Source organism: Strix aluco, chromosome 19, assembly GCF_031877795.1.
Source record: "Strix aluco isolate bStrAlu1 chromosome 19, bStrAlu1.hap1, whole genome shotgun sequence".
Lineage (NCBI taxonomy): Eukaryota > Metazoa > Chordata > Aves > Strigiformes > Strigidae > Strix > Strix aluco.
Genome location: NC_133949.1, coordinates 7,647,327 through 7,664,179, shown reverse-complemented (window position 1 = coordinate 7,664,179; position 16,853 = coordinate 7,647,327). Strand labels below are relative to the sequence as shown.

The 16,853-nt window shown below is 44.4% G+C and overlaps 1 protein-coding gene across 2 annotated transcripts in view; it reads left to right on the top strand.

Annotated features, from left to right (window-relative positions):
* The first annotated feature begins 12,666 nt into the window (after positions 1 to 12,666).
* The window catches only part of LOC141932146 (sphingosine-1-phosphate transporter SPNS2-like), a 139,566-nt gene continuing 135,379 nt past the window's right edge, over positions 12,667 to 16,853 (top strand). For both annotated transcript variants that reach the window (XM_074845285.1, XM_074845283.1), the window contains exon 1: positions 12,667 to 13,050. In XM_074845285.1, coding sequence (XP_074701386.1) covers positions 12,753 to 13,050 — 298 coding nt within the window. In that variant the 5' untranslated portion in view covers positions 12,667 to 12,752. The remainder of the gene's footprint in view (positions 13,051 to 16,853) is intronic.

Below are 16,853 nucleotides of genomic sequence, written 5' to 3'. Positions count from 1 at the left end.
GTCTAATGCTCATGTAAACAGAAGTGATGGCAGGCGCCATGTTATTTGTTTTTTCTAGCATAAAAGGTTGACTTTATGGTGCGATTTCAGACTTCTCAATCCTCCTTGCAAACCAGATGTTGTGTAAATTACTTCTCTGAAATCCATCTGCATTATCCAGAAAATTTCAAATATGACAACTGCTCCCCTTTCTGTCTTGTGCTAATGACGAGACAGGCTGTAAGGAACCAGTAGGGGACAGAGCATGGATAAAAGGGTCTGCCAGGTTGGTGCTAGAAGGCTTCTCTGTTTTATTAGAATCATATCTGCATAAAATCTTTGTAGTGTTATTAAAGAGCCATATATTACTGGAAACTAGCATGGGAAGACAAACCTCCCAGATAATAGACTGGAGAGCAAATGCTATTAAATGTAAGGTTAGATAGTCCTGGATATAATATCTAATAGATTTTTCTCATCAAAATGTGCCTGAATCAACAAGAGATGATATGACTTCAAATATGATTCTTGCAGGTGTTAAGGATATGATAAAGAAGTTGCTGAAAAACATTATCCTAGCTTGGGTGATCATAAATTGATTCTATTTAAATTAAATGAAAGGATAAACAAATGTAGGTTTGCGATTCAGATTTTCTGTTTCAAAGGGAAAACTGATTAGGGAAAGCAACACGCTTGAATATGGAAAAGGTCTGGAATTTCTTTGTCAGCTCTTGTACAAATATTACCAGGACCTCTCCTGAGTATGGGACTCTCCGCTCCAGCATAGTGAAGGAGCTGGAATATAGCAGCAGAAAGTGTTTGAGCAAATCTGTCCTTTGAGAATAGGGCCATACAGGTGGAGAAGAGGGGGACAAAAACAGGCAGCATTGAAATGAGATAAGGGTAGTAAGTAACGACATTCCTAACAATACATGTGATCTTATTTAATATTTGTATTGGTTTACATTTATGGAGAATTTAAAAACATAATAGAATTGAAATGGATAAAACTCAGCAAGACAAAATGCATGATTATGAACCTACAGATCAACAAGGATTTCTGCTATACACAACATCTAGGCGCAGTCAGATGAGGGAGAAGAATAGATGTAAGGATAGTCAAAGGATGGATCTGACCTGCCAGATGGGAGAAATACAATTGCAGTTCTAGTAATCAGGAACCTATAAGGGGGCATCAATGCATTGTACAAAGCAGGAACGAAATCTTACCTGGAGTTTTGCATCAGGTTCTTAGCTCTTAAACAAGTGCAGAAAAAGGTTATCCATTTCCCAGTCATCCTAGGAACCCATTTTATGAGAGAATGAAAGAATGAGGGGCAAGATTCCATCTATAAATACACTACAGGAATGAACAACAGGAAGGGAAACATATTTAACCCAAAGGATAGCATTAGTCAAAGAGCAAAAGGGTATGACTGGTCCAGGAATGAACTTAGCCTGGAAACAAGATAAAAATTTATAATCCTCAGAACAGGGAGGCTTTAAAAGAGTCTCCAAATCAGAGCTATGGGGAGAAGAAATTTATTTTAGAAAATGGAGGTCTAGAAGGCCTTTCCAGCCCCATGTTTTTTGGAGAGGATAGCGCAGATGTAACTGAACTAGTTGACATTAAAAGCACCAGGTACCATCAGGAGAATTTTTTTTTTTCCTAGGTGGCTGGAAATTGAACTATTTTTTTAGGAGCAGCATTAAGGCAGCATCTGGTTATCTCCATCAGTGTTTACCAAATGCCACTCACCTCTGTTCTTTGGGATAACTGGGCAACTTTATGGCCAATACACATCTTGCTACAACGATTTCAGATCTGCCTGTGAATCAGTGTTGAATGTATGTATTCTGCAAGAACATGTGCCAGGCTCTCCCTTTACATTCCCCTCAGAGTAGAAAACACATTTCCTGACTCTACAACCAGGCTCTAATTCAATTAAAGGAACTGCTGATGGCAGTTTGTGTAGCCTATGAATGGCAGGAAAACGTGAGTTACAGTTGTATTCAAGCAGATCCTCTCCTGCAAGACACAGACCTCACTTGCAAAGGTTTTATTTTTAATGTTCTTTACAGTGGTATGTGTGGTGAATGTGTGGAATTTGTAAAATAAGGCATAGGATACATCTGTGTGAATATTGCTGCTTGAGTCATTTTAGGAAGTGATGCAGTTTGGAGACCTTACAATATTCTTCCTGCTGGAGTGGGTTTTTCCAATATGCAGCCCAGCACTCTTCACAGTGAAGAAGCCTGCCAATGAATGATCAGTGCTCCGTCCCATTTTTTTTTTTAAAAAAAAAAAAAGAGAGAGAGGAAGAGGCTCTGTCTACAACCAAAGAAGAGACTCTGTCTTACAACCAAAGTTTTCTAGTAAGCGGGGATGTAGCAAGAATTGATCTGTTGGAGGCTTCGTTACCTCAGCTGTGGCTAGGATCTGGCACTTTGAAGGAAAGTAGGACTCTGTTGTAGGTGTCCAGGCAGACAGCGCTAAACAGCAGGAGAGTGACAGAGTTTCCAGTGCTACGCTTGTAGACGTAACATTGCCTTGTTCCTTTTGCCTTGGCTTGAAGGGTTATATGACTGGATGTAAGTAGAGTTGCACATCGGTCTTGCTGCAGGCTACATTTCAGGATGAGGTTGGAGAAGATCAGCTCTGGCAGCTCAAATGAGCAGTAGTTATGCTGATGTATGTATGTCACAAGAACTAGCTGCTAAAAAGAGTTAGTTGGAAACAGCAGTCCCAAGAAGTCTGTTGTATTCTTGAGAATTAAGCACTTAAGCAATGCCCTCTAGCTTTGTTCTGACTTTGTAATTCTCTGTTATTTAGCAAAGCTTATAAAACTTGCTCTCTTGCCATGTATCAGTTGTGGTTCATTATGTTTTGCAGCAACGAGGATAGAAATAGACAAGTGATAAGAACAGTTGTCATTTAGGCTCTTTGGTAGCACCAACTGACACTGTAGTTAAAGCCTCTTTTTTTCCCTCTTTGCACTTGCTCAGAAAGAAAAAAGCATTTGAACAAACAGAAATGCTTGCCTGAAGTTTTATTCTTACTTATATATGTGTGTATGTTTATGTGTGTGTATGTATATATACATGTATATTCATATGTGTATATACATTTGAGTTTGACTATATTTAAAAACAGATTATCAGAGCAGATGGGCCCGTTCCTAGCTCTTTAATCCAGTAGTCTGTATGTTATAGCTATAGACTTCTGTAAATTATTTCCTGTTTGAACTACACAGGTTTTAGGAAAATACCTAATTTTGACTTGAATAATTTTTGGTAAAGTAGAACTGCTACAGTTGCTGGTGAAATGGTCTGGCTAATTATACTCATTGTTAATAAACATGCATCTTGTTCGTTGCTTGTATCTGTGTAGCTTCACACTCTAGCTGGTAAGGGCCTTTTTACAGCTTCCTCACATGGATGAGACTCTAACAATTGAGTTAGTTTTCCTATGTATATGCACAAAAACCTGTTCAAATCAGCCCTTGGCCTAAAAATCTGAACCCATTTGTGCTTCTTGTATCTGTTATTACAAAACATCATTCCCAGCCCCTTCATCTTTCTTGCAGCTGTTTCCTGAGTGCTCTTCTATTTATCAACAGCCTTCTTGAGTGGTAGTCAACAAAACTGTACTTGCTGTGTCAGAAGTAGATGTGACACCACAATTGAAAGGTGACATCACTTGCTTCCTACTCCAGGTTCCTGTGGTGTTTGTAGCCCTTTTGCCTGCAGCACTGCACTGGGAACTCATGTTTAATTGACTTTTCACTGTCAGCCTAGTTGCCTTTCCAAAGTGAGTGCTTTCCAGAGTAAAATCCTTTGTCCTGTAAGACCTATGGTCTGTGTTCCTAGACATTAAAACATATTATTCCAACTTGCCAAGCAATCCAGATCATGCAGCAGTAAGCTCTGCTGTCCTTCTATACTAAATGATAGAGCACTGGAACATGGTTGTTGATTGCTTTCTTCCTTGTCACTAGCAATGTATTAAAACAGAGCTAAAGTTCCCAAAGGACTCCTTCGGAAATATGCTTAGGAATATAACCCCACTTATAATTACATTTTGTGACTTGTTATGTAGCCAGGTTTAATTCATTTAACGTGTCATGGTAAGTCTGAACTATTGTGGATCCCTAATGAGTATGTCACACAATTGTGTTGTGCAAAAGCCCATTACAGTGACATTGTCACCTTTCAGCAGGCAAGCAAACTTCTGATCCCATTAAAATAAAAACCAAATTAATTTGGCAAGTTCTACCTTTTAATAAATTTTTGTTCATTGGTACTAATTATATGATCACCCTGTTTCTCTATTAATCGAGTCCCATGTCAGCCCTTACATTATGTTACTCAGGACTGATGCCTGGCTAGCTGGCCTATATTTTAATTTATAAAATATTGGCACAACTTCAGCATCCTTCCAGGCTCCTGGAAGTTCTCTGTGTTAACAGTTTTCAGCATGTCTCGTGTCAGCAGACCAGAGAGCCCTCATCCTGATCTTTTAACAGTCTTTGAAGTTCTGACTTAAAAGTGTCTAGGCCTTAGTAGCTTCAGACTGCAGAATAGTCTGTTGTTGTCAGCTCTACCCCCTTATCTAATGACGAGGTAGTATACTGTCAACACTACTCTTATGTTAAAATACACTTCAAAATGAAAATATCGCTTACAGAATATTCTGCATCCTTTTGCTTCGTTATCAATTTATTTCTAGATTCCAATTTATCAAAATTTGTCCTTTTAATGGTATTAGTATGTTTTTTATAGCCTCTTTCTCAGTAAATGAGTGGCTTCCTAGATTGCTATCATCCCTAACTTTTCTCTTGCTAATGGGACTCATGATTGTTTCGGCTTTGTGAAACAGTCCCTGCTAAAACACCAAGCACTATACACTGGTCAGGCAATTAATTACTCACTGGCTATATTCTGTTTGCATACAAGAAGGATGATCCAGGTGTAAGCATGCCTACATGAATCACAACTAACATCTAGTTATGTGATCGGTTCCCTTTTGTGTTTAAAATTAAACCTAATTTAAAACTTGTTTGATTAGGACACAAGATCGCTTGAACTAAGAAATAGTAGTTGCTAATAATTTACAGAGTTGCAGTTAACTTTGAAACTGGCAGCATGTGTCCCTTTACTCTGCATCTATTTCACTAATTTTTTTTTCTCTCCCTTAGCTCTCCATCCCATAAAAGATAAGCTTAAATTCAAAGCTACCTAGCCTCTACTCCATGCTACTTTAGGCAGTGGAGTGAGAACCTCCTTCTTCCTCTGATCTCAGAATAATCTGGATGTTCTTCTTCAGATTGCTCTCAAATACCCTGGTCTTGACTACATTCAAACTGTGATCCCCTCAAAGAATCTCACTACTACCTGCAACCTCCATTGCCTTGGGTAGAAACCTAGCTCAGCTTCCTAATTTTGGAGGAGTGCTTTGGCTTTGAAGAATGATTTTTGCCTTTCATTTTCTTTTTTTCTTTAATGCTCATGGCATAGAACTTGCTGTGATATACAAAGAGCTCTTTGACCAATGTTTTTGGTCTCTTTACAAGCTGTGTAGGGCAATCCACTAGTGAAGCAAGCCCTGCATGTTCTGTTTGATCAAGTGGACCGGTCACCAGTGTGGACTTCGGAGCTGGAAACTGCGGAACCACTAAGCTGGTTCATTCCATCCTATATATCTAGTTGTCAAATCCTGTCCCATACAATTGTAGGCAGTTGTTCAGTCCAACTGCTGTTAGTCCAGAAGAGTGCATCCCCAATATCCTATTATAAACCAAATGGCTTCACTGTGAATGCTGAAAGGCATGAAAATTACTAAGTGTAAATAAAATAAACCCCTCTTCTGAAAGCATAGATTGGCCCTTCAAGTGCTGAGGCTATAGATGTTTTTTTTAACTGCAAATGCTTCAGCCCACTTGGAGTAATATAAATTCAAGTGACCCTGATGATGTATTAACATAAATCACATGAGGTTATGAGACTGGGATTGTAATTTTGGGGACAATGGATGCTCAGCCCTAATTACAGCTGCTAGTATTAAGCTGGAATTTTCAAAGTTGCTCGAGGAAATTTGGTCTTGAAATGAGTTAAGTCAACTTGACTGAAAAAACCATGCAGTTAGAGCTGCACAGTTTCAGCCTGTTCCACTTTGTGTGACCTCATCTTTTATCTGTCCTCATGTGGGCAAAAACAAACAGTGGAACCGTTTCTGTTAATGTTGTTTTTGTAAGGATCCCCTTCTCATGGCTTGAGCTCTTTTGTAAGATGCCAGGAAGCTGTTTATAAATTGGTAACTGCTGGGTCTGTCCTTATTGTTTTGGGATTCCTCTGCTCCCACATGGACCTGGCAGTCCCTTCCTAAAATGCTGGGGTAGTGCAAGAATGCTATTTCTGTAACTATCCATTCCACAATGGACTCTTAAATGCTAGTTAATCAGACCTCAAGTATTTCTCTGTTCTGAGAAGTGGGATGCTAACAGCAAATATGCATGTTATCATCTGCAGAATCTGACTCCTCTAGTAGGAGGAGGCAGTAGTTCAGGATCAACATCCTTCATTCAAACATGGGACGAAACTTGCCAAAAATGTGGCATACTAGTAATTGTAGTCCCTGCTGGGACCTGAGGTGAGACCACAAACTCCGTTTATTTGGAGCATTGAGACTCCTCTGAGTATAATGAAGGTCAGTATTTTTTGGAGATGGATCACTACGTTCAACAGTCCTGAACATCAAAGGCCCATTCACTAAGAAATTGCGAAAGGCAGCAAAGGTGGTGTTTGCTGCTGTACCAACGGCCTCTGGATACTGGGATTCTGAGCAGTCTGCTATGCCTGCAGACTTTTGGTTTGGGGTCTGCGTGTGTTTGTTCTTGTTGGGTGTGGGGAGGGTTGGGTGTTTTGGGGTTGTTTGGAGGGGTGTTTTGGCGGGGTTTTTTTAAGTTTGGGTTGGTACAAGTTGTTATATGCCAGTCAGGTTGAAACGCTATACAAATGTTGTAACTGAAAAATTCACAAACAAATATTCAGGCACTTATGTAGGATTGTAGGGGAGGGTGAGAGCAGCTGCTTGTATTGTTTCAAAAGCTAAATGTTTTCATGGAAATACAGCTGCTTCTGCACCCAATTTATCAATTCAAGTGCTACAGCGTGAGGGTCAGAAGGGAACTGGGCCTTGGGATGCCAGCTTCTGTTCACGGGTTTTTCCTTTGATGCGCTGCCTCTGCCTCCATCATGTTCCTGTTGAATCCAGGGACTTAAAACACTGCTACACTTTCAACATTGAGATTAAGCCTAATTTGCCTTCTGAGAGCTTTTAAAACTTCTGTGCATCTTGGGGCACTGTTCATACTTTCTCTGCCTAATGAAATTGTTCTGAAGGCGTCATGGTCTGGCCCTGTTGCTCTGCGCATACAAAGAGGTTTCAGCACACCAGTGCCCAAAGCTCTCCTCGTGAGACATGTCATACATGAGTGTGGAGGGGAAAAGGATGATAACCAGGGGGTTATTCACATCACTGAGTGTTGAGCACACACCTTAAATAGCTAAATTAAGAGGCTGGTCTCTCTAGGTAGTTTAAGGTAGAGAGAGTGACTGCTGGAAAACATGGAGGTATATGCTTATGTGTATCCCCCACCAGCTGGTTTGGAAGCCCTGCTTGATGCCCAGCAGGTCTCCCTGGTACAGCATCTCACACAAGGAACCTCTGAGCTTGTAAATGCTGCTGCATAATACCGGTTGTTAGTAACAGGATTATTCAGCTAAGCAGTTTCTGAAGAAAAAAGAAGCCAGGAGATACAGTGGGCATAATGGGAACGTACGTGTGTAATTGCAGGGTTGTGGTTCTTCTTCTTGCAGAGCTGCAATCTGTTTGAAGTCCAAGAATGGGTAGGGCTAGAGAGAGTTCTGTCATTGTCCTGTGTCTTGCTCTTGCAGCCTTGATGACCATCTGATGATATGACCTTTCATAATATTTGGTCAGGTTAAGGCTTATGTCTGAATAACCTAAAATCTGAGGTTTTTGATCCTGTAGCTTGGTGTTCTGATAGCTTTATTTTTCTTAAGTGAGAGACTCGGTGAGTGTGTGTCCCCCTCCCATGTTTGAGTCCTGATTTTGAACCAGATTAAGCAAAACATGGGAAAAGGGCAAAAGCCATTTTGAGTCATAATTATTTACAGTCTAACATGTTAGACTATTGTAGCAGTTACTGCTCCTGATAACAGTTGTGGCTAGACTGGTGTACATTTTGGCAAAGCGTTACTTCAGGGAGACTCTAGTCCGTTGACAGTTGTGTATTAGATTACTGTGACTTTTTGAAGTATAAAAAGTGATTTTTTTCCAATATTTTTATTAATTGAAGAAGGAATCTGGATTCTAAATTAGCTGGCCTAGAGAAGGAAAGGCATTTTCTTTTAATTTTGATTATTTCCAGAACAGCAATATGATGCCCTCCTGATGGTCTAGTTCCTCAGGCTCTAGAAACTGCTTAGATTTTAGGTAAGGTCCAACCTGGTTATCAACGGGGCTCAGGTCTGGGTTTTGCCTTCCATGGCTAGTCCAACCCACCATTCCCCTCTGCAAACAGTCCCCTCTTCCCTTTCCCTCACAGAAAGAGCTGGTAAGAGGGAAGGAGGTGAGGGAGAAGGCAGTTGCTGGCACCTAGCACCAGAGGATCAGCCATCGCCCCTTGGGAGAGAAGGTGGCAGGCTGGTCACAAACTTCCCATAGGCCAGATCTAGCCCACGGACCAGCTACTGGACTACGTCACCATAGTTAATATTGGTGCGCCGGCAAATCTGGTTTTGTTTTCTCAAAGATAAGTTATAGCTGTTGTCAAACAGAAGTGCTTTTGCTCATACCGACCACCTCTAGAACTCTGGAGATAGAGAAAAATCAATAAGTGCAGACTAGGATAAAATAAAATAAACATTTTCAAGCTTTTAGGTTACTAACAAAATAATGAAAGGAAGACAATAATCCCTGAAGGGATAAGCTCTGTTGACTGCATTGGGAGAGAGCAGGGCTACTAACAAGTGAATTTGTTCTTTTCCTCGTTGGACACTCTGCAAGATGACTGCAAGTACCTTTCAGCAGAGCATGGGTAAGGACTTGTGCATGGTTTCACTTGGTCTCATCCGGACAGCATAGCTGTGTTTGAGGCCACTGGGTCAAGACAGTGATGGGGTATGGGCTGAGGCGCTTTTAGAGATGTGCCCAGGGCTATGTTACTTCTCTGTGGAAAGGCTGCTGATTCTCTTATCCCTAGCTAATATCTGTTAGCTGGAATCTACAGAAACTGGCCAGAGCTCATTCTGGAGCAGAGATGACATGCATAATACAGAAAGAAGCAGAAGGATGAGCTAGCTAAGTTCAAACTTGCTTTTAATTGTATCTACACACCTCTTGGTAGTGTTCTCAGTGTGAGGGAACTTCCTAGCTTTTAGAGAGAACACATTACCACCAGTATCTAGAATGATGCTGTCCATTTTTATCAGCAGGGCCACGAGAACACTACTGTTTTGCAATCACAATTTCAAGATTCGGTTGGTGTAATGTGCTTTCTTAGGGGCTATGCTCAGATCAGTCTAGTGACTGAAGTGGGTGCAGAAAATGTTGTGTGCTTGGTAAGCAGAGTAAGAACTCGGATCTTTAGGGTTGGGACTTTAACCCATCTAGTCTGACCTCCTGTATCATCATACTACAGCCAGTTCTCTCTGCGTGGAGCGCAATAGCTTGTGTTTGAGTTCAGTAAGGCACTTTCTAGAAAGGCAATCAACCTGGATCCAAGGACATAAAGGAACAGAGAATACACCCCTTCTTTAGCATTTTGTTCCAGAGGATAATCACTCTGTAACAAATGTGAACTAGATGATTCATTAGGATTTTTCTAACTCCAGCTCTCAGCCATTGTTCTGGTTCTTGCTATGCTTTTTCCCACTTGATTAGAGCTCTTAGAACTGGCATTTTTCTCCCCATGATGGAACTTGCACACTGTAATCAAATTGCCTCTCAACAACCTGTAACAGCAAAACCCAGCAATGTCTCTAAGCTAGAATGTACTCTGTTCCTCTTAAGAGGTAGTAACCAGTGATTTTAGCAGTTCAGTCATATGAATCATCCTGTCAGTAAAGCCAATTCCATTGCATTTTTTCCAGTTCCCTCTGCTTTTCCTTTACATAGATCTCATGACATGGAGGCACTGGCATATGTTCTGTTTGTCTGTGAGTTTCCACGTACAGCTGAAGGTGTTAAGGCTGGCTGTAAGACCCTGCATGTCCATGTAACTAACCGCCTGTCCGGTGCCTCTTTGTGCTATGCCTGTAGATGTCTCTGAGCTGAAACTCCTCTCTGTGTCAGAAATAAAAGGATGCTCTCGCAAGCCCCTTCAGCTTGGTCCTGCATTGCTCCGTGTTTGATGGCCTGCCCGAACTTTGGAGCATACAAGTTGACCTTTAATAGTGAGCTGGCATTTGGGCTGGTTTCTCTTGGGGATTTGCTGGATTGAAGGGATTGGAGAAGTCACTCGCCAGCCTTTTTAGGCAGTTATTTTAATGTGCAGTAAGCTACCTCGGCTTCAGTGTCAGCTGTGTTTGTGTGCTTGGGATTGGTTACAAATGAAAAGAAAGAAATGAAATTAAACTTCAGTTTCTTAAGGAAACTGTGCTTAGTTGCTTTCAGGGGAACCATCTGATCCACAAGACTAAGGTCTGTAATTTTGCCTTACCTTTTAATCTCATTAACATCTTCTGAACACTGTTTTCTGTGTGCAAAGCCCAGGGGTAGCCCAAGCAGTAAAAAAAGAGTGGAATGAGACTTTGGAGCAGACCATACACATTTGAGGGCTTCTGGATACTTCATCTGGTCTCTGTGGAACTCCTTGAACCTGTAGTTCAGCTGTGTTTAGTGCCTGATATCTCTAATTTAAAGGAAGCACGAGTTTTGCCTCCACTACTGGGCAAGCTGTGTGGCCTTTGTGAAGCCATTTCATTTTCTTTTTTCTCTTTTTCTCTTCCACCCCTTTCTCTTTTTTCCCCTCTTTTTGCCCCCCCCCCCCCCTTTTTTTTTTCTTTTCAATTCTACCCTGTTTTTTTTTTTTTCTTTTTGGGCTACGTAATGTTCTGGGTGAGCACTGTCACTCGACCACATTGTGTACACCATTTGAATTCTGAAATTAGTGGGAATGTGAAGAAGCAGTTTTGTTGGTTAAAGGTTATCCTTACCAGTCAGTTCCAACGGAACTGCAGATGCTGCTAAGGAGTAAAAATATAATTCCCTAGACTTTGACAAGCCAACCAGAACATTATCCTGTGTTAATCCAGCCATGTTGCTTCTGTTACCGAAACTAGCTCTGGAACATCTGTGCAGACCTATTCTCAACATAAAAACATCACCACTATTTGGGAGTGTCGTGTGTCATCAGAAACGCTTCTTGCTCCTTTCCTCAACAGCGCGTTGCTCAAACAGCACCGAATCGCACGCTGACTCACCAGAAAGTGCCCTTTTCACCGGCCCCATCCTGGGGGTTCCTTGTGCGGTCTCTCACCAGATTACTGGCATAGTCCGGCCCCGGCGTCATCGGTGGGAGCTCTGTGGAAAGGGTGTGACAAAGCCAGGTATGTCGAGCACACACACACCACATTGTGCTGTGAGCAACTCTGGTTTCCTCAGAGGTGGGTGACGAGGGATTTGTTTAAATGTGTATCCTAGAGACAAAGGCTTTCATCATGATACAGTTTCGTAGGTAAGATCAACAAACTGAGAAATCTGAAATCCTAACGTACTGTTCTTCAACAAGTGCACATTAGCTCTCTAGCAGTCGCTTTATTTCTGGTTTTAGTTCGCTTTTGTAGCTTTACTACAGGTACGACAGGCTGGAGCCACTCTGGTTGTGAACACTTTTATCTCTTTGAAGACTTCTCCTTTTGAAATGAAATTTCTCTTGGCCGTTCTTAGCTCAAAGGTGGAACTTTACAGGGAGTGGGATGAAACTGTTTTCACTGGGGGGAACTTTGGAGCAATTTTACTCCCTTTGAAGGTGCACGTTGTTCCTGAAGCAACTTCTGTGTAATAGGGAAATCGTCTGGGGCCGAGCAGGAAGCTGCGAGGTCGGCAGCGCATTCCAGCGTGCCCTCACCCTGCCTCCCAAGGTCGTCCCTTCCCGACAGCAGTTGTCTAGGGACTGCGGATGGTTCTGGGGGTTGAAAGTCGGCAAGGAGATGGTTTTTGTACGGATTTGTTCTCAAAACCCGCTCTGAGGGTGGGCCTGCATGGCCCACGCGGAGCTGGTGCTGGGCACAAGCCCGTTCCGCTCGAGTCCCTGCGCCGGTTCGGGGTGTTTTTCCCAGCTGCCCGCACCGCTCTCCCCCCCGCCGCGCTCCCAGCCCGCCGCGCCGCGCTGCAGAAGGACAAAGCTCGCTCAGGGGGGCCCATTCCCCGCTGCCGGCACCGCCGATCCCGCAGGACCCGCCCGCGGCGGGGCCGGGCCGGTCCCTGCGGCCCAGCCTGAGGGGGCCGGGGGGACCCCGCCGGGGCGCGCGCGCGGCGGCCCTTGGGGCGGGGCGCGGGCGGCTGCGCGCGGGCGCGGGGGCGGGGCCTGCGCCGCGCCCCGCCCCGCCGGGGGCAGCTGTCAGAGGCGGCGGCGGCGGCCGGTCCCGCGGGCTGGCGGCTGGGGCGGCCGCGGGCTGCGGCGCTGAGCGCGCACCGCGGTCACTCCGCGCGGGCTCCTGCGCGCCGCCGTTGTCTCCCGCGGCTCATGATGTGCCTGGAAAGCGACGGCTCCTCCGGCAGCAGCCCGGGCTGCGGCGGGCGGCTCCGAGCCGGCGACGAGGAGGAGGAGGAGGAAGGCGAGCGGGGCTGCTGCGGCCGGGCCGCCGAGGGCGAGGTGCAGACCCTGTCGGGCAGGATGAACCCGCCGGCGGCCGGCAAGCAGCACCCCGAGCGCCCGGCCGCCCGCCACAAGCCGCCGAGCCTCGGCCGGGCCCGGGTGGCGGCCGCCGGCATCCTCAGCGTGGGCAACGTGCTCAACTACCTGGACCGGTACACGGTGGCAGGTGAGGGCACCCCCGGGCCCGCTGCGGCGGGAGCCATGCCCTGCCCCCGCGGGGACAGCCGCTGCCCGCGCACGGTGCGGCCGCCTCCACCCCCCCCCACCCCCCCCCACCCCCCTCGCCCACCCCGCCCGGTGGGGCCGTCCCGGGGCGGGGGGCAGCGGGGCTCGCCCACCGAGCCGGGGGCTCCGGTTCGCCGTGCCTGGGCTGCAATAAGCCGTCAGGGCCGTGTCGTGGCCGGCTGCGCCCGGTGCCCATTGTGCAGCCCCTCCGGTATTGTTCTCTAGTTTGTCCGAATTTTACGGAAAATAAAAGGAGGTGGCCTTTGTTTGTCTGGGCTCGATGGCGAAGTGTTTGGCGGGGGGGTTCGGAAAGGGCTGGTGCCGGGCGGCGCTGGCCAGCGCGGGGGCTACTTGATGGGCTTGTGTGGGCTGCCGGGAGCGGCGTTATCGATCTCCGAGCGGTGTCGGTGCGGCGGGCGGCAGGTGCAGCCGCTGCCGGGCACGCAGGGGCGCGACGGGCGAACGCGATCGCTTCTGCTTCCGCGGGTGACAATCGCCCTGAAGCTGATCACCGTGGCTTTGTTTCGGCCGGTGCCTCCAGGCTGAAGGACCGGGCTGTCCCTCCGGCCTTCCCCGGGGGTCCCCGCGCCGCAGAGCCGGCGGGGCGCGGCGGCCGCCTGGCGCTTCGCAACGCGGCGCTTTTCTGGAGGGAAACGTTTGAAAATCGTGCGCTCCGTCACGGGGGTGTTTTACCGGCTGTACTGCGTGAAAAGCACCGTGTGCCTCGGTGGTTACTACGAGTGTGAAGCTCGGCTCCGGGACAAGCGTGCGTTCAGATGTTTACTGTACAGTCCCTAGAGGGGACTCCTCATTTATTCTTGTCAGGCAATAACAGCAGGGAAGAAGATGATTACTGAACTTTTTCTAATTAGAAATGAAGTAGGCTTGTTGGTATTCAACTGTCTCACGTAATTAAAACATAATACATATTCTGTGTTTGGCAATACCGATAATTCTATCTTCAGAGCTTATAAAGGGGTTTGTGCATGTATAAATTTTGCTCTATGCATATACATAATCACTAGGACTCGATGTGGTGTTAAACAAATCAGATATTTGTTTATACCACATTAAAATAATATATGTTTGTAGGGCAGCAGTAGAGCACAAGGGACATAAATCTAGTCCCTGTTGTCAGAATAAATTGGCCAGATAGGCTTTGTTTTGTCTGGGGTAGGGAGATGGGGAGGATTAGAATGAAAACTTAGCTGACGCTGTTGTGGCTCTTTTATTATTATTTTTAGACAGGGCTTGCTCCTTCAGGAAAGGTAAAGGTCAGTATCGAGAAGTATTGAGTATTTGGCTGGTAGCTGGTGTGTTACAGGATGCTTGAAGATGCAAGGTTGATCTGTTATTATTGAAGGAAACTGGGTTGCTTCCTCACCCTCAAATAGGAATCTCTCTAGTGGAGAGTTTTACCACAAAGCACCGTTTTCCTTTAATGCGTGGAAAGTTTACTTTTCAGGAAGCTATCCCCCCTCGTGCACCCTTTTTTTTTTTTAAAAAAAATAGCAATGGTGTTGTTCACCTATTTGCTCTAGTACTCTCAGCAAGACCTTTGTCATCTGATTTTTCTGCCTGCAAGAACAGAAGGCGTGGGATGCTCTGGCAAAGGAAGGGAGAAGCATCCTCATTTCTGGGAAGGCTGGAAAGTGCCTGACCAAACAGAGGATAAAAATGCCTGCCTGCTGTGATGTCGTGTTGCCAGTCCCGATGCTGTGATTGCCAGTGTTTCTAGGATAAGCTCTGGTTTTATGGTGCTCAATGACTGTCCAGTGGAACTTATCTGTTAGCATTCAGCTTGATATCAAAGGTTTAAGATCTCAGACATCAGACTTTCCTTTGGGGACAGAATCAAATTTTGCATGGTCTTTTTGTCTTTTGTCAAGTGATATTTATTTTTCAAACTGGTGTTTTATAAAGTGCTAATCCAAAACAAGGAATAATTTAAATCTAGTCTAATAGAAGACTTGTAGTAATACAAATGATGTGTTTTGAGCTCAAAACTGTCTTCATTATGAAGTCTTCTCTAAAAGCAATCTTTGCTTTTATATTTTGAGTCTTAGTGCATACCACATGCTTATGTGATGTGCACTTGCATATGAATCAAGCTAGCGCTTTGAATATTCAGCTCATGTCTCAAGACAGGTAATAATTAGTGAATACAACTCTTCAGACCTTCAAAGTACATTTCAAATATGAATTGTTGCAGCAACGTAATAAGGGAGTTTAACACTAGCCATGTTACGGCAGGGGAAGTGGCATCAGAAATTATGATTTACCTAAGGCCGGTGAACTGTTGTGAGAACTGGAATTAATTTCTGGTTCCAGTTCTGTTCAAAACAAGTGTTAGAAGAGCAGCAGGACCAATGGAAACTGGTTCCTGAGAATTTGTGTCTCTAGGGTGATCCCCTCCTGTCGGTTCTGTGACGTCAAATAGGAGTTGACCTTTGTCATTAACCTTGCTCTTCTTGTCTTACAAGAGTCCCTCCTCTACCCAACCATTTTTTTAAATGAAAGTGTTGGGAGCTTTGGGAATTCTTCCTGCTGTCAAATTTAGTCAAAAGCAGGTCAGTGGACTCAAAGTGATTAATATAGTAGGCAGCTGACAGACGGACATAAGGAAACAGAGAATCCAGTTGTATGGGCACAATACTACAAGTACATCTTCTTTCTTACTTGAAAACTTAGTTGCTATCGTTTTGGTCTTCCTGATCACAAATACAAGTATATAAAAAGCAAGTATATATTTAGTGTGTGTGTGTATATATATATAATAAGTATATGCAGGTATATATTTAGTAACTAGAAAAAAGATCATATATGGAGTTTTTTGTTGCCAGTGTAATTCCCTGGGTACCTTCCACAGTTTTCTAACATAACCACACAGAAGCTAGACAATATCCATCCAGTCAACGCAAGGAGAACTTACACAGTAGAAAGAACTAGGCTGACCTCTCCTATAGCAGCACATCTTGCTCCTAAAAGTAAAAAGCAAATGCTTTTGCATTGCTAAAAAATAAACAGCAAGTGTGGTGTTTCTTGATGTTTACAGTCTGGATACAAAGACACTCTGTATAATGAGTTGTTCTTGGGTAATCTTTTTGCAGGTGCAACAAACAAGGAAGTAGCTGCCTGTTTCCCTAGTTTTGGTTTAATGACTCCCCAGTATGGACTAAATGAGTTTAGGATGGGATGTGCTGTTTGGTACCTGGGACGTTCCCTGACAGAACTTGAGTGCAGTTTCTGAGATGCAGGACATACCCAGCTTCACACCTGACACTAACTTGCAGCTCTGTTGGGAATACGTGATGAAACTGGGCCTCCACTGAGGACTGTCCTGCTTCTTACGGTTTAAGTTTCTTCCAATACTTTAAAAAGTCTGCGCAGAAGTAGCGGATGTTTCAATAATGTCCTTATGTTTACGCACAGTTGGAAATTTCTAGTGTGTATGGGGAATGTTAAAATATAATGATATTTGGGAGAAGGTGTCCCACAGAAAATGTAGGAGTGCCTCTACTGTTGCTCTTCTAAAGAAAAGATTGAAAACTCTGTGCTGAACATTACTGACTTGAAGGGAAATGATCCTCTGCAATTTTCTTAATGGGTCTTTGATCATACTGAAAACAGTCGCCTGTGGAAAAAGCATTCTTTCCAGAGCTGTGATATTTTGCTGCTATTGGGGACAGCAAAGAGTAAGGAAAAGAGAAAACAAGCAGTCATGAAACCATTGTAGATTCCCTG